Source organism: Stigmatopora nigra, chromosome 5 (genome assembly GCF_051989575.1).
Source record: "Stigmatopora nigra isolate UIUO_SnigA chromosome 5, RoL_Snig_1.1, whole genome shotgun sequence".
In the NCBI taxonomy this organism is placed as follows: Eukaryota; Metazoa; Chordata; class Actinopteri; order Syngnathiformes; family Syngnathidae; genus Stigmatopora; species Stigmatopora nigra.
In genome coordinates this window covers 5,773,259-5,789,225 of record NC_135512.1, presented here as the reverse complement: position 1 = coordinate 5,789,225, position 15,967 = coordinate 5,773,259, and the positions used below count along the sequence as shown (strand labels likewise).

The window sequence follows — 15,967 nt, the reverse complement described above, 5'->3', positions numbered from 1 at the left end:
TTCATTCTGACAATTTCTTTGCAGTTTTGGGAATTGCTGCATGCCACCCCAAAGAAAAATCACAAACAAATTTCATATTCATCCATCTACAAATAAGAGGTATATATCAATTTTAGTAAATGTCCCCCCTCATGAAAAACAAAGCAGGTGAGATTTGGAGACATCCCACCGGCCAGTTGAAGTATAAGTATGTGCCTTTTTTTTAAATTTTGTTTTATTTATTTTTAACTTTTTTTCATTTTAAACTTTGAATTTTCATTTGTAATTTCTTCCTCTCACTTCTTCCGATTATTGAAATAAACTGGAAAACGGGAGGACCAGGAAGACAGGAACATGAATAATGGAGGAAAGGGGGAGGTTCCCATCCAGTGTCGCTGTGGCGTCTGCTTGGTTGCCGCGTGGTTCCTCCTCACAACGGACTTGACTCGAAACACTTTCGGATGCCTCGATAGCACATTCCACCATAAATCCATAACTCAAACTGGGCAACATATCTTCTTTTACATCTGTTTTTTACGACTTTTTGACACCCAGGAGCACGACTGTTTGTGTGCGTTTGTGCATGCGCACAGGTACAACCGACGTAATCCCGGAAGAACCCGTACTACAGGTTGCATGTTTTTGTCATGGAGCAAAAACGAGCATAATGGACGTGTTTAAACGTAAGATCTGAGATTTTTTTTAAAAATCCAATGCGCTTAAAGTGAATCTGAAACGACGGCAAAGCAACATGAAGAGAGCGAAGAAGCTATATGTAGTCATGGACGTGCTTTGCGTTCTTGTGGGTGAGTAGACTTTGTATTTCTGATTGTAAAATCTGGTTTACTATGTGAATGTGCTTGTGACAGTTGCTGTGGAACGTGTTTTGCTATCATGCATGAATACGATGATGGCCAAAAGTTTGTCTCGCAGTTGTAATTTGCATTCTTTTGTGTGATCCACTTACCCCAAATGATTGTCCATTCTCCTCAAAGGAGTTGGAAAAGAGCAGGAAGCAGGAATGTTTGTGTATGGAAATGTGATATTCCATTTTTTTTGCCAAGAATCCAACCAGGAATGTTCCACTTCCAGCTCCCAGCAAAACTCCCCAAAATATGCCCTATTATTTTTATTTTGTCATCCTATATGAATGGTATAAAATGTGCATTTGATGCCTGTCTACTTGCTTCCTAAGAAATTCCTTGCATCCCAAAGTTTAAAAAAAATCACTTTCTGAGTCATCATTTTTCAAAAAGTGGATACGCCCACATATTCTCCCCAATGCATATTCAAAAAATGCTTTGTGCACTAAAAACAACACAAAAAGAAACAAAAATACAACGTGGGATTAAAAAATGCAATTATTGATTTAAATGGGAAGGAAAAAGGAATATATATATTCCCTATACATCTATGTTATTCATATTAATTTGATCTTAAAAAGAAATTTGGCACTAACAATTTGCTTTTTCAGGCCGCACAAAATAATATGGCGGGCAAGATTTGACCCCCGGCCCGCCACTTTAACACCTGTGCAGTCAACAAAGGGGTTTAATTTTGCTCTCACGATGGCCATATTACAACCATATCCGATATGTGAAACTGCGTTGCTCTGTTATTGTGTCCGGTCATCCATGTCTCAGTTGCATCCTACTCTGATCCACCAACACCACCACTATATAAACATATGAGGCTTGCGTGGTCATACAATAATGGCTTGCAGTGTGTAATTATCCTAACCATCGACTTTTACAGGGACAAAATAATTTTGTAGTTTGTGTGTGTTTTCTCTGTAAAATATTTAGTTTCTACTTTTTTTAGTCGCATGGAATGTAATTATGGACTTTAGATGTTCCTTGTTGATTTTTGAATAGAATTCAAGTTTTTATTTCATGTTTTAGAAGGCCACCACCGGCATTACAAACAACATTAAACCAATATGTGAATTCCTTCGAGTAGTATGTTGTGGGCCATCCTGTTTATTGCAGGTATTATTTGATTGTTGTGGGAAAATTAAGTTGTGCATATTAAATTTATTGTGCATTAATAAGCTTATTATTCATAAGTATTCAAAGTGGAGAGGGTAAAATGCTTTTTAAAGACTGATTTTTGGGGAAAACTCTACTTTAGACGACAATATAATACTATCTGTGTACAATGAGGACATATAGTTTGTAGGTGTTGTCTGTATGAATAAAAGATCAACCTCTCCTAGGGCACGGTCCCGACGTTGTAGGTGCAGTAAATGTCTACAAAGGAAACACATCCTGTCCACGCCCACATTCCACATAAAGTATTACGTTTTTGCAGTGCTTTAATTTGATTTCCATAGAAATCTATCCAAATAGCGTATTTTTGGACCATAAGTCGCACCACCCTAACAATGTATACATAGATATAAGTCGCATTTTTTTGGGAGGGCAATTCTTTTTAACAGATTTTCAGAATGGCATAAGCTAAAAATAAATTATAATAGGCTGTCAGTAGTCAAAGAGGAACAAAAATGCTTAAGTCACACATGTGTATAAGTCACTGGCCCCGCAAAACAAAGTTCGCCTTATAGTCCGGAAAATACATAACTTTGATTAGGATATGTACTTTTATCCATAGTTAGTATTTCAGCAATAAAACACAAACATTTCTTCAAGCGATCCACTGTTGTATTAATGCTGTGGCAGTGTTTCCTGGGAGATTGGTTAGTTGCGAAGGTAACTCGCCCACATTTCTCAGGGAGTCGCCTTGATGGGAACACTTTTTCCTCAGGAGAGCAGCGTCATGGAAACCAAACATGCACATGTTCCTATGGGCCCAAACCTCTTCTTTCTCGCTGTTATGTTTTCTATTAACAGTGCATGTGTTGTTTGCTTGGGTAAGAAATATAAGACCTTTGAATGTAACTCGCATGATAATCTCGCTTACATATCCTACTGACTCAGCAGAAAAAAAAATACATATAGAAAACCGCCAAGCTGAGCCAAAATGCTGAGCTATACTTTAATATATGTGTCAAAGTGGAGGCCCGGGGGCCAAATCCGGCCCGCCGCATCATTTTGTGTGGCCTGGTAAAGTAAATCATGAATGCCGACTTTCTGTTTTATGATCAAATTAAAATTAAGAGTATAGATGTATATTAAATTTCCTGATTTCCTAAAATTGCCGTTCCTCACCAAGATACTGCAAATAACTACTAAAATGCTACATTGCCTATTTATGATGTCATTTAATTAACCTTACAAATCTTTGAAAGATGACTTGAGATGCACGTTTTTGTTTTGTCGCCAGAATGGTCGTAGAACAAGATAAACAAATAAAATAAAACACCAATCTGGAATAGTTGGCCATTCCATCTATACCCCCCCCCCCCCCCCCCAACAACCGGATAACACTAAAACCTAGTAATTAGTGTCAAGGAGGTACATGTTGAAGCAATGTAGAACAACAGAGTGACTTACATTTTTCCTGTAATGTCCCTAAGCTATATATTTTTGTAGTGATGTAAATGTAGTCAAATTAACTTTAAATATGAATGAATTTCTTGGAATCATAGTTTATAAGACGTGATACTGATGTTAGAATTGTATTTATATCACATTTAATTAGCGTTGAGTCTTTGTTTTTATTTTAATGTAGGTTCCATTTATATCTCAACAGTCCTGTTAAGTAGTATAAATGAAATTTCCTACCTAACACCTCTTTGTTTTTTGCTTTTGATCACGGCTGAGTAATCATAATATGGAGATTATGACAAGAGTTGAGAGCTCAAACAAACACACACTTCTCACATGCTTACATTTTTAATGAGACCACACAGTGTGTGTATATATTGTGGATCTTTGAAGTCACATTCATTCTGGCAGACTTGAACTCCCTCTGTGGACCTTCTATGGTTTGGTTTTAAACCTGTGTGGCCCATTTCTTTCATCCTAGGCGTTTGGGTTTTTTATTTTTTCAAGCCAACCCAGACATCTCTTTTGACAGGCAGCCCTCGGACGACCTCTCCGCCACCTCCTCTTTTTTTTTTTACCCGCAGTTAAGCATGCGTGGATGATGGCCCGGACGAAGCAGCGGGGATTAAAAATAAAAGAATAGGCAAGGGCAGGATTTAGTGTGACTGTTGAAGTTGGGCGTTCCTTCACTGAATTAGAATTCCAGAGGCCCAGCAGTGGAGGCTCAGCACATACCTTCCGCCTGAGTCAGGCCAGCTCGAGCCCACACTGTCACAGTCGAGGTTTTTTGTCTCCTGCGTCGTCTTGAGAATGCTTGCTCATGCTTTAGTTAACATGCACGCATGCTAGGATGAATGAGCTGAAGGAAGCTCACTGCGTGGGTTATTGTTTTCTTGTCTTAAGTGGCACACTAGGCGTGTTCACTTGTTGTTTGACTGGTGGCTCCACTGTCTCGTAATCCAATAAGTCGTTTGTCAAGATACAAAAGTTTGCTTGTAAATGAAATCTCATTTATTTCCTGTATTTTCCGGACTATAAGACGCAACTAAAAGATTTTTCTCAAAAGACAGCAGCAACCCTTATAATCCAATGTGTTTTATATATGGATCAAAATTGGTTCATTTTTCATTGAAATACCCTTTAGCACAGTTCTATCATGATGTATAACAGAATTCCTAACTATGACTACTAATAAAATCTTAGTATAATTCTATAAACACTTTGATATAATTTTAACAAATTGCCTGAGAGAGTTTAATACCTAAGTACTGTTTAATATCTAAGTACATTTGACCGGCGACCAAAAGACCGACGACCAATCGTCCAGTCACGTGAGAAAGTTGTCTAAGTGTTTGACTTAGTCATTTACTGTGTAATATATATCTTAGTAAGCCATGTAATACATCTGCTAACTTCCACCTCTGCCAATATGAATCTAAACCTTGCTTTCAATCATCTTGAGAGTTTTACCACCACATGATTTCATCATTTCAAAACTTTTCCCTGCATAAATGTCTCCTTTAAGCTGGATAACTGAACTGGAAACATTAGAAACATGTCATGTTGTGGCATTATTGAAGTAATGTTTTTTTCTAGAGCAGATGTTCCCCCCTCCTTATTTAGAGACTGTAAATGAATGACGTTTTTTGCAAAGCCACCCACAGTCTAAATCAACCCAAATTTGCTATGCAGTGATGCCATGTTGTGTTTGATGCTTTATTCATGGCACATGTGAGTAATAAGTAGTGGGTCGTGTTTTTTTTTTTTTTGCTAAATGAACTGCGTGACTTGCATATTTTTCATTTTTTTTAACAACGGGAATCTTTCTGACAAAGTAGGCAAGTGTCTGCCAACCACAAGAAGAAAAAACGACATTATTTAGACCAGACATGGGCAAACTATGGCTCGCGGGCCACATCCGGCCCGCCAGGCTTTTTAATCCGGCCCGCCGACGTTGTCCAAATGTTTATTTATTTATTTTTCCCCCAAGATGGCGCTGTCATGCAGTAGCTCTCTCCACTCTTATTTGTTTTTCGTGTTTTACAGCCCCTTTTTTTCTGTTAATGTTTCATATGTACTGTTAACGGATGCACTTTATTATATGTATCGTATCTTGTGCTCACCCGGCCCGTCTGTCAAATTTTTAAAGTCGATGTGGCACCCGGCCGAAAAAGTTTGCCCACCCCTGGTTTAGACTGTAAGATGCCAAGTGAATCCCCGCATAGAAGCTGCATGTGAACTGTGCCTTGCCAAACGCTAGGAATTGTAGATTTGGCGTAAAGTGCACGTGTTCCCTTGAACTAACACCTCACTGTAAACAATGGGCACGACGAGGATGGAATCTATAAAAAACAACAGCTGTGTTTCTTAAATTTAAGCAGACTAGAAATTCAAAGTACTGTTGTGCAGGTGCAGCAGGTTTGGCGAGTGAGTAGGTGTGAGGTAGAACGTTGAAATAACGCCCAGATGGAAATCGGATTCAACGTTTAGGCTACGACATTCATTGCCACTGCGGTCCCCAAGGTCCGGTGTAATTGCACATGTGAATTCTAAATGGAGCAGCCTCTATATTTACATGACAAGTATGTGGCAGGATGCTGCATTCAAGACAATAACAGGCGACAAGGATGAATGCCATAAAAACGGAGTAGAGGATGTCAATACGTGGGAAAAGGACATTGCATCTGTATTCCATAAATAATTTTTCCCCAAAAAATTCCTTCTAATTTTGGAATCTCAGGACGACTCAGTAGAAGAGTGGTTACCACGTCCGCTTTACAGTTCTCAGATCGAGAGTTCAATCCCTCAGTAGGTTCCAACCTTCCTTTGTGGAGTTTACATGCTCTCCCTATGCCTTTGTGGGCACTACCTCCCACATCCCAAAAAGTGTCCATGCTAGGCTGGTTGAAAACACACTCAATTACCCCTAGTTATGGCTGTGAGGAGGGAATGCCACATCCCCAACATCCTGCAGATTGGGCCAACCACATTCCAGACGGCCAAGCCAGGTGTCCTATTCAGAAAGACGGGTCCTCTTTTTCTGTCCTAAAAAAAGTCGATCCACGCTGTCAACAAGATGTCTGAGTTAAGCTCCGATGAGACCAAAGGCTGGCTGGCTCTTTAAGTGGTCTCGCTCCATCTTGCGGGCTTGTCTCGCGGTCTCTCGGAGGCCGGTTTGTCTACAAGTGGCTCTATTTTTGTCCCACAGTGTTCCATGCGTGCTTTTAAGCCGTTTGTGTTGCTCCACACTTTAGATGTCACATTTTTCCTTTTTTCCTTACGCCATCAAAATAATTTTGTGTTTTGTGGAAAGCAAACCTTGAAAAAGTTTGCATTTAACTGAAAACACATCTGGTAAGAACGTTCACCACATTTTTCTTAATTATTCTCAAGAGTCAGCATGATTCATGGCTGAAATTAAAGTGACATTTATAATGCTTTAAAAAAAAAAAGAAGCAAATAAATGATTTTTGGCCCGACTCAGTGGTACTGGCTATACTAGCTGTTAATAAATGATGTGCTAAAATAGCAAACACGCCACATTAGTGTTGGCGGATATCACGTGTTGACACAGACAATTCCACAGTCAGCAGTCTGGAAATGTCTGAGGTCATATTTGGCAGAAGGGAACCGTGAAATGCAGTTGAAAGCGACGCGTGCTGCTGTGGTTATCATTTATGGTTCCATGTTTTCCACACTTTGTGCCTCACTAGTTGGATGTAAAAGAAAATGCACAGATTGGGAGCACTATTGGAAAAATCACTGCATTAAATGTCTCGTTGCGTCCCTGCAGACATGCTGTTGCTTTCAGGCATTGAACCCTCGATCTCAGAACGCGGGCCGCTTTAACGTCAACTTGATTTCACGTGGGCCAAAAACCCTTTTAGATATAATATTTACATTTTTTTTTAATAAATGGATTAAAAGAACTGGATTAAAATCCCTGAATATTCAGGTTTTTTTATAGATCTAAAACAATATTTATTTGAGATTTTTTAAATATATTTTTAGATTTTACAAAAAGATTTTTTAACTAAAAATACAGAGAAAATTGATTAAAAAAATTACAATTATTGATTTAAAAGGGGGAAAATAACGAAATTTAATATACATCCCTAATCTTCATTATAATTAGATCCTAAAACAGAAAGTCAGCACTCATGATTTATTTCCCGGGCCACACAAATTGATGCGGAGGGCCAAATTTGGCCCCCGGGCCGCCACTTTGACACACATGGGCTAACCACTCCTTGACCTGACAGGCCTATCAGTACATTTATCTGAAATTATCTTCACAGTTCCTATGGCTCAAACTCCATCTTTCCGAAGTTATAAGCCTATTCACAAGCCATAAATGACTTAGTCAAACCACTACTGGTATTGGACAATCCCTCCTTCGTATATGTGTTTGTTACCATATTATTATACCAGTCTCTTCATCTATGTTGAGTCTTCTGAGGGTGGTGTTCCGTCTGGAACGGACCGTGAATAGTTTATTTTTCTTTGGTCTCGGTGGCATTCTAATCAGACACATTGCACCTGGTCGATCGCCCTTTGAACGTGTCAGCTGCATAGCAGTTCTGGAAAGAATGGGAGGGGTCGACTTCCTACAGAAATCTAATACTATAGGAGAGCTGTTTTTCTTACCTTTCGTGTGGTTCTCTGGAATTTCCTGTCTTGCGATACTTTGGATTCCAATGTTGCTAGTAGAAATTTCTCGAGCTAAATCTTTTGATGGTCGCTTTTGGAGGTGTAATTAACAATTACATTGATCATTTTTTTCCATATTATTCGTGGCCATAATAAGTGGTGCCAACTATATTTTTATTCTGGAAGTAACTTCCATATTTTTGGGGATATAAGTCACACCAGCCCAACAATATATAATGAAAACTTTTTTTTAATTTTACCTGAAACCAAGAACAAATTTATGATAATGTTACAATAGTAAAATGGATAAAAACAGGCTGAATAGGCATATGTTAACATACTGTTTTTTTCTTAGAAGTATAGCCTAGTAAAAACATGGGCTTTTGGTGGTAAGATTAAAAAAAATATTAATTTATTAATATTACTTGCAGGCCTAGCCAAACTATGAAAAAAGTGTGATTTATAGTCCGTAAAATACGGTAAATGTTTTCCCCCTACTTCATCCCCAATCCCCCTGTCCTGCAATGCCATTTTTTGACTCAAAATCTTTATCCAGTTCATTATTTTTACTTAATATATTTACCGTATTCATTGACACTTTTTTTGTGTGTTTTATTTCAATAACAGCGGCACTGCCCTTCATCATCATGACCATCATCTTCAAACCTTACCAGAGGGGAGTGTACTGTGACGACGAGAGCATCAGATACCCGCTCAAAACCGACACCATAAGCCACATCATGCTGGCTGCCGTCACCATTTCCTGCACTGTCATCATTGTACGTTTTAATGCAAAATACTTCTGCACTTTTTAAACATAAACTCACAGTCCGGTTAACGACATAACTTGTTGTGCTCAGATCTCATCCGGGGAGGCGTATTTGGTGTACAGCAAGAGAATTTACTCCAATTCCGACTTCAACCAATACATTGCCGCCCTCTACAAGGTGGTGGGCACGTTCTTGTTTGGAGCCGCAGTCAGCCAATCGCTGACTGACCTGGCCAAGTTCACCATTGGTCGACCTAGGCCCAACTTTATGGCCGTGTGTGCACCCAAAGTGTGCACGGGTTATATGCAAGTGATCAACTGTACGGGCAGACCACAGGATGTCACAGAGTCCAGGTAGAACGACAATAAGTAGTAGATTGCCAATATTATTCTTAGGCAGGGCCTGGAAAAAACATCATAAATATATTTGTCTCACAAAATAAATATATTTTAATCTAAGATCCAGAAAATATGACAGAATATATATGTATATATATATAACAGAAGATATGAAAAAGAATTCCTCGGAATTAATCAAAATATATTTCAATAATTGGGCAAAAATTATATTGGTGCTTAGTATGAGAAATTTGTGAGGTATGAGATTGTATGGGCTCATTGAATACTGAAAAAAATGGACTAATATTCCTTCTGTTTCCAGGTTGTCCTTCTACTCGGGTCACTCCTCTTTCGGCATGTACTGCATGCTCTTCCTGGCGGTAAGCAACATTTATGACTTATATATTCTTGGAAGAAGCTTTTTTTGTAGAGAATCTGAGTTTTGTGGAGTTGACGATTTCACTCTTTGTACACCACAAAAAAAGGACTTCTTATGAATGATTTGTCATATGTGGGAGGAAACTTATTAGAAGGAACAGACTACTTTCCGTCAACAGCTCTTATGTAGTTTGGCAATTATTCCATGCAGTTAGACTGATGAACGTTGCAAAAGTGCACTTTTAAAAGATCTTGTCAGGGTTCCACCTGTGTGGAGTTTGCCTGTTCTCACCCGGCATGGGTGGATTTCCTCTGGGTACTCTGGTTTCATCCCACATTCCAAAAACATGTATGATAAGCTGATTGGACAATTTAAATAGCCTATTGAGGATAAAGCGGTTCAGAAAATGAGATGAGTTTGGAGCGTGATCGCGGAATGGGTCAAACCTTGACGTCCAAGTCCAACCGTATGTCATTTCCACTTACTGTAAAATGTTGGAATTGCTTAACATGCCATTTCCAAATGAAACAGATTATACTTTGAAGGAATTCTGATGCCACGGTGTATTTGATGGCAACCTTCATGCGATGTGATATGTTTCACATGATCAGACCTAATAGTCCCCAGATGGGTGCATGCGTCAGACTTTCGCACTTTACGCTTTTCGTAGCGCAAAAGCCTTATTAGGGATTTATTATTTTTTTCAACAAGATGATAAGTTGAGTGAAAAAATGGGCCAGCTGTCAGCTATGACCTTAGCCTGCTTACTTCCCGGCAGAGACGTTATGTGCTGTACTTGATTAGCCTTGGCCTCTTGGCACGCAATCACAAACGTAAATATTCATATCATTTCTTTCTTTACTGTAGTCAAAATATTTAAAACTGAAATGTTATTTCATTAACCCCCCAAAAAAGAAAAAATATACACAAAGTATACAAACATACTGCTCAAAACTGAAAATTAAAGTGTCATCATATTGATAAATGATATTCCTACTCATGGTGTATACTCAAATATGCGTTTCTATGATTTTTTAAGTTGCATTTATGACTAATATAAGCACCTGTTGGACTTTTTTCCGGCATCGTCACTGCCAGCCATGGCCAACAGACCAAAGACATGACCTCATGGGACTAAAAAAAAAAACACGTTGATTTATTATTTTTTTCTTTACACAAACATTCTACCGTAATAGGTAATAACGGGCGAGTGAGTAACTTCAGCTTCCTTTCCACCGCGCAGCTGTACGTGCAGGCCCGGCTGGTGGCCAAGTGGGCGCGCCTCCTGCGCCCCACCATCCAATTCTTCCTGGTGGCCTTTGCCGTTTACGTGGGCTACACGCGCGTCTCTGATTACAAGCATCACTGGAGCGACGTCTTGGTGGGGCTACTGCAGGGGGCGCTTATTGCCTCGCTCAATGTAAGTATGACAGAAGACAAATAACTACTCGGTGCTACTGTTAGCTTGCAAAAACATAACGTATTCTCTGGACTATGAGTCGCACTTTTTTAGTTTGGCTGGGCTTGTATCACACCTGACATAAGCAGGTGCATGTCAATGTTCACTCTAATTTTTCATGTAAAACATGCTGTAAAACATGCTGTAAAACACGAAAAACATAAGAGTGGACAGAGCTACTGCCACTGGCTGCCGTGTAAACGGCGCCATCATGGAGAAAGAGGTAAAAAAAAGTTTGGATTTTATTTACTGCACACCATATGATTGCTGCTGCGCAGAGAAGACGAAAGTAGTGCGCAATTGTGTACGCGGGCAGCTTAGAGGAAATATTGCTGGAAATAGTCATCGTTTAGTGCTAATGTTGTCATGCTATGAGCATGATATGCGCATGCCAGTCAGTCACTTCACTATATAAATATAACACATAGTAGTTGGATTCATTGTAAAGTTCATAAAGGAACAGCTGGATGTTTCGGCAAAGCAGATTTTAAAGACATCGGAGTTCTTGTTTTTATTTTAAAGGAAGCAAGACTGGGTGGGATTTGCCGCATCAGGTCATGTTTAATGTAATTCTCACCACAGGAATATCTTGGCTTCATTTCTTGCTCACTGTTCCATTTCTTCAAGACGGAAAGTGTGACTTGATATAAACACACGTGCGCGCACACCCTTGACTGAACCTCGGACCATTCATTCGTCTCACGTCATGCAGCTGGGAGTCTTTATTGTTTGGAATGACACTCATTACAATTTTGAGATTAGTTTCATGAATGAGGTCAAGTTTAATGAGAAGAAATTTGTCGTAATTGTAGCAGTGCCATTCAACCAGAATTTTTGGGGGTGCAAATAAAAAAATCCAGGCACGCAAAATGTAAACATTCAAATTTCCACTCATTTTCACATTTGTACAAAATATTATTTTTTATATATTATAGTCTGAATTTATTTTACCATTATTTTATTATGGTAGTTTAAGTAATGTTCAAAGGTAAAGTGGTGTAATAATATTCGATAAGTCTTCATTTTACAAAGAAAACTCTAGAAAATTATATAGGAAGAAGTTGGCAAATTGCAAGGTTACGTTTTTCTAAAAGTCAGTGTAAATACTTGGCATTTTACGGGAATGTGTGTGTATGATTGGGCGCGCACGGATGCATGAATGCCTTGGAAATGAGAGCCCACCTTTGGCCTTCATGGTGCTGCATGCAATTAGATTCTCTTAGGGGGCCTGCAGTGTTTTACGACCACTCCTTTCTGTGTGCAAGCGTGCATGTGTGCGTTGACCCTCAGGTGTGTGTTAGCGTCTAGCGTGCCAGACATACTTGATCACACTTGCCCAGCTTTTTACTATCCCTGCTGGGCTTAATCGTACAACTTGCAATATTTCACCCCCACTAATTAGATCATTTCACGATAGTCGTTTAGAAGAAAATAAAGTTGCGGCATCCAATAGCAGACAAACATCTTAGAGACACGCATAGACATAAACACGTACACAGACCGCCATGTGTGGATTTTTAGAACTTTTTGGCCGGAGAGAAATTCTTGTTGATGCCGTAACAAGGGGACAATAAAACTTTACATTCCACTCCATAACGTCATTTTGCAAGTACAGTATTTTCTCGCATATAAACTATTCCCTCTCGTCTTCTCTGCGCAGCAGCAATCATATGGCGAGCAGTAAATAAAATCAAAAGTGGTAGTAGCTCTGTCCACTCTTATGTTTTTTGTGTTTTACAGCATGTTTTACATGAAAAATTAGAGGGTACATTGACATGCACCTGCTTATGGCAGGTGTGATACTGGTGTGCCCATAGCAAGCAATGATGATGTCACTCACACTGGTACTCAGTGCGCTCAGGGAGGTTATTTTTCTGCCTAGACCAACAAAATATTAAAGGGAACATTGCATATAAGCCATATTTGTAACAAAAAAACTGATGACTCAATCAAGGGTGCGGTTTATATGTGCATAAATTAGACTTGACATGCAATAAACTGCAAGGTAACCAAGACAATGCAGCCGATACGGTCATTTATTTCCAAATCGAGAAAAGATACACAGCTAAAACGCTAAACAAAATTTATTTTTGCATAAAACTTGTGCCTGCCATGTGCAATTATTTTTTTTGAAAATTTTCCCTTCAAAGTAACACTCTCTTAAATCCTCGAATATGGAGGTGAACATTGTGAATCAGAAGGCGGCTTATACGAGAGAAATTGTATAGTTCAAAGATTTTAATGCAATTTTAAGGGTGCGACTAATATGTCAACACACACACAACTAACAGTCAATATACAAGAAAATACGGTTGTCCACAATTACAAAAAAAAAAACCTTGTCTGTTGCACTGTACCAACGTTTCTAAACGCTGTGCATCGCAGGTCCGCTTCGTGTCTGACTTTTTCAAAAAGCGTCCCCCACGCCACCTGAAACCCGATTGCGTCGACAGCGACGAAACAGAGAGGAAACCCAGCCTTCAATTTGTGGACACGGAACACGGCAACCATTACAACTGTCACCCGGTTTGATGGACACGCTCGTGGAGTTAACCACTCGCCCAAATGCTTCTCACTACCACTACTCTGACCGAGGGAGTACCCCCCCCCCCCCCCCCCCCTCCTCGTCAAAATGAACTCCTTGTCCTCCTGGACGCCTGCCTATGAACATGCCATGCCGTTTTTTTGCATTGAAGGCAAAGAATGTGAAATGAAGCGATGGGCGGGCTCAAGAACAGCTCCCTGCCATTTCTGCTTTTTGTACCATCACGGTTTTGTCGCACGGCAGTGTGGAATCCCTTCAAAACGCGCAATCATCAAACTCCTCATCAGCCAACGCGGGACAAATTCTGCCTTCAAGCAGACAACCGTGCAATTGTGCTATTACGGAAACAAAAGGTTCAATCTTAAAATGCAGTCCTCACGTTAACAGAAGAGTTACATGCTCCCTCTTATGTGTTCTAGTTAAGGGGCAGGAACTTTTGCAGCACAGTTCTGATTGGACAAAAGTTGCAAAATTACAAGAATAAACTGTTTTTTATGGTAATATTCTTGGAAAATGCCATAATCCTCCTAAAAAATCACAATTTACTAATCAACAATCAATTCCAAACAAATCATTTCCATTTCATCCCATTTAAGCTATTTCTTACAGTTTCTATGTTTAGACTGCATGTTTAAAGGCAGACTTTAGTGGTTTTGTGTCACTTAAATAAGAACGGACTGCAATGTGGATTTGTTAAGCTTAAAGAGACTGTAAACTCATTTTTTTATCAATTAATTAATGAAACTCTGAATTCTAGGAAACTCTTAACAGGTTCTCGGTCAGCAGAGGCATTTCGACTACAATGGCTGTGGTGTAAGTTGAACATTTTCAGAAATATTTCAGCACTACATGGAGTCATTGGTAATTTATGTATTGATTTTAATCACTGTTTTCTATATTATTCTAAAAATGGAAATTCGCTGGCTCGAATGGTTCAAACATGCCCAATTTTGTCAACAGAGGAAAACCAAATAATATCGGAATGGACAAGCCTACATCGTTTAAAACTAACGGAGTTAGCCTTTTTTGTACATTTTTTTGTCTTCATTAAAATTGTTCATGGTTGTTAACAACCACTTTTTACTTAATCCAAGCATTTATTAATTTTACTCAAGTTAACAGTCTCTTTAAGTTCATATACCACTACCATGTTGCCTAATTAAAAAAAACTTTTATAACCAAGTGTACAAAAGGATAATCCACATTTTTAAATAGACAAATTTGTTAATTTATTGTAAATATGTTGTTTTTTTAATTTTTTTTTTTATAGTGCAATTACCTTGCTTGCCACTTTGAGCCTGCACATGCTCTGTCTTAAGAATGCTGACAAAGATTTATGTGTATGTGTGTGTAACTGCGTATATTTCTATTCCTCTCTTTCTGTGCGTTGTAATATTTGTATCTAAATATTGACGGAAAGGCCAAGGTTGTTCTGTAGTACCGTATTTCAGTATAAGTCAAACTTATATATATTGTCACCCTCTTAAAATAATCGCCCAAGTCATTTTTTTCATAATTTAAAATTGCTGACATCCTCACTGAAACTGATTGTGCCATTCTAACGTTTTGATTAATATTGTGTTTAAATATCCAATACATCATTTTTGTGTTTTTCCTGAAAAATCTGAAATTATGACTTACATAGGGTGACAATATACATGTTATTTTTTAGGCCATTCCAAAAAAGATATCTTACAATCATATAAGATAAAATGTTTTTGATCAATTTTAAACAATTTGCCCCTCAAAAAAACGACTTATAGAATGGAAAATACGGTACTTTTTAAATAAGTGTACCATACCTAAAGCTTTTCAAACGTTACCCCTAAATCCCACATTATCCAGTATCCCTCCAATTTTACTCACCTGCATCCAAGCCACGATTCGCCATCATATTCTGTCGATATAAAAACTATTATTCTTTGGGTCCCTTTTTTTATGAACGACCGGTCCTATGTTGACCCGAGCCGTATTTTGCCCACCCCTGGGGTATCAGAGTGGAAAATCTCAGCCAGATGACCTTAAGAAAGTTTATATGGTTTTGTTGTTGTTGTTTTTTCTCCCAAAACTTGCTAAATCAGGATACATATGACGACGGGTCAGCCGCAGATAATAACGTCAAATAAATGAAGAAGCACAAGTGGCCATTAAATCTCGTACCAGAGCCTGGACACGCAACTGCAGACAAAAACACGCAGGTGCGCGTCGCTATTATTTTCAGCCCGTTTTATCTACGTGTGCCTTTCACTAGGTGCTAATGTGTTTCCTTGTAATTATTAGGCTACATGCTGTATACCTTTTATGGAATAAATGTGCATTCCTTTCAGTTGCTGTTCTGAATTACATTTTTCATATGTTTTGATTATTGTTTCAACCTGAATGCCGTTACATACTATGTTTT

At 38.8% G+C, this 15,967-nt stretch overlaps 1 protein-coding gene across 1 annotated transcript; it reads left to right on the top strand.

Annotated features, from left to right (window-relative positions):
* The first annotated feature begins 360 nt into the window (after positions 1–360).
* Positions 361–15,892, top strand: LOC144197101 (phospholipid phosphatase 2-like). The gene is made up of 6 exons (XM_077717684.1): positions 361–785; positions 8,703–8,854; positions 8,936–9,198; positions 9,506–9,563; positions 10,806–10,982; positions 13,407–15,892. Exons 1-6 carry the CDS (start codon positions 731–733, stop codon positions 13,551–13,553), a joined length of 852 nt encoding a protein of 283 aa, XP_077573810.1. The 5' UTR covers positions 361–730; the 3' UTR covers positions 13,554–15,892.
* The last annotated feature ends 75 nt before the right edge of the window (positions 15,893–15,967 follow it).

What these genes read in the sequence shown, in the direction of transcription:
- LOC144197101 (XM_077717684.1), top strand. Translation starts at nt 731, where the DNA reads ATGAAGAGAGCGAAGAAGCTATATGTAGTCATGGACGTGCTTTGCGTT. An exon ending in CGTGCTTTGCGTTCTTGTGG is followed by an intron (nt 786 to 8,702) that starts GTGAGTAGACTT and finishes TTTCAATAACAG; the next exon opens with CGGCACTGCCCTTCATCATC. An exon ending in ACTGCATGCTCTTCCTGGCG is followed by an intron (nt 9,564 to 10,805) that starts GTAAGCAACATT and finishes TCCACCGCGCAG; the next exon opens with CTGTACGTGCAGGCCCGGCT.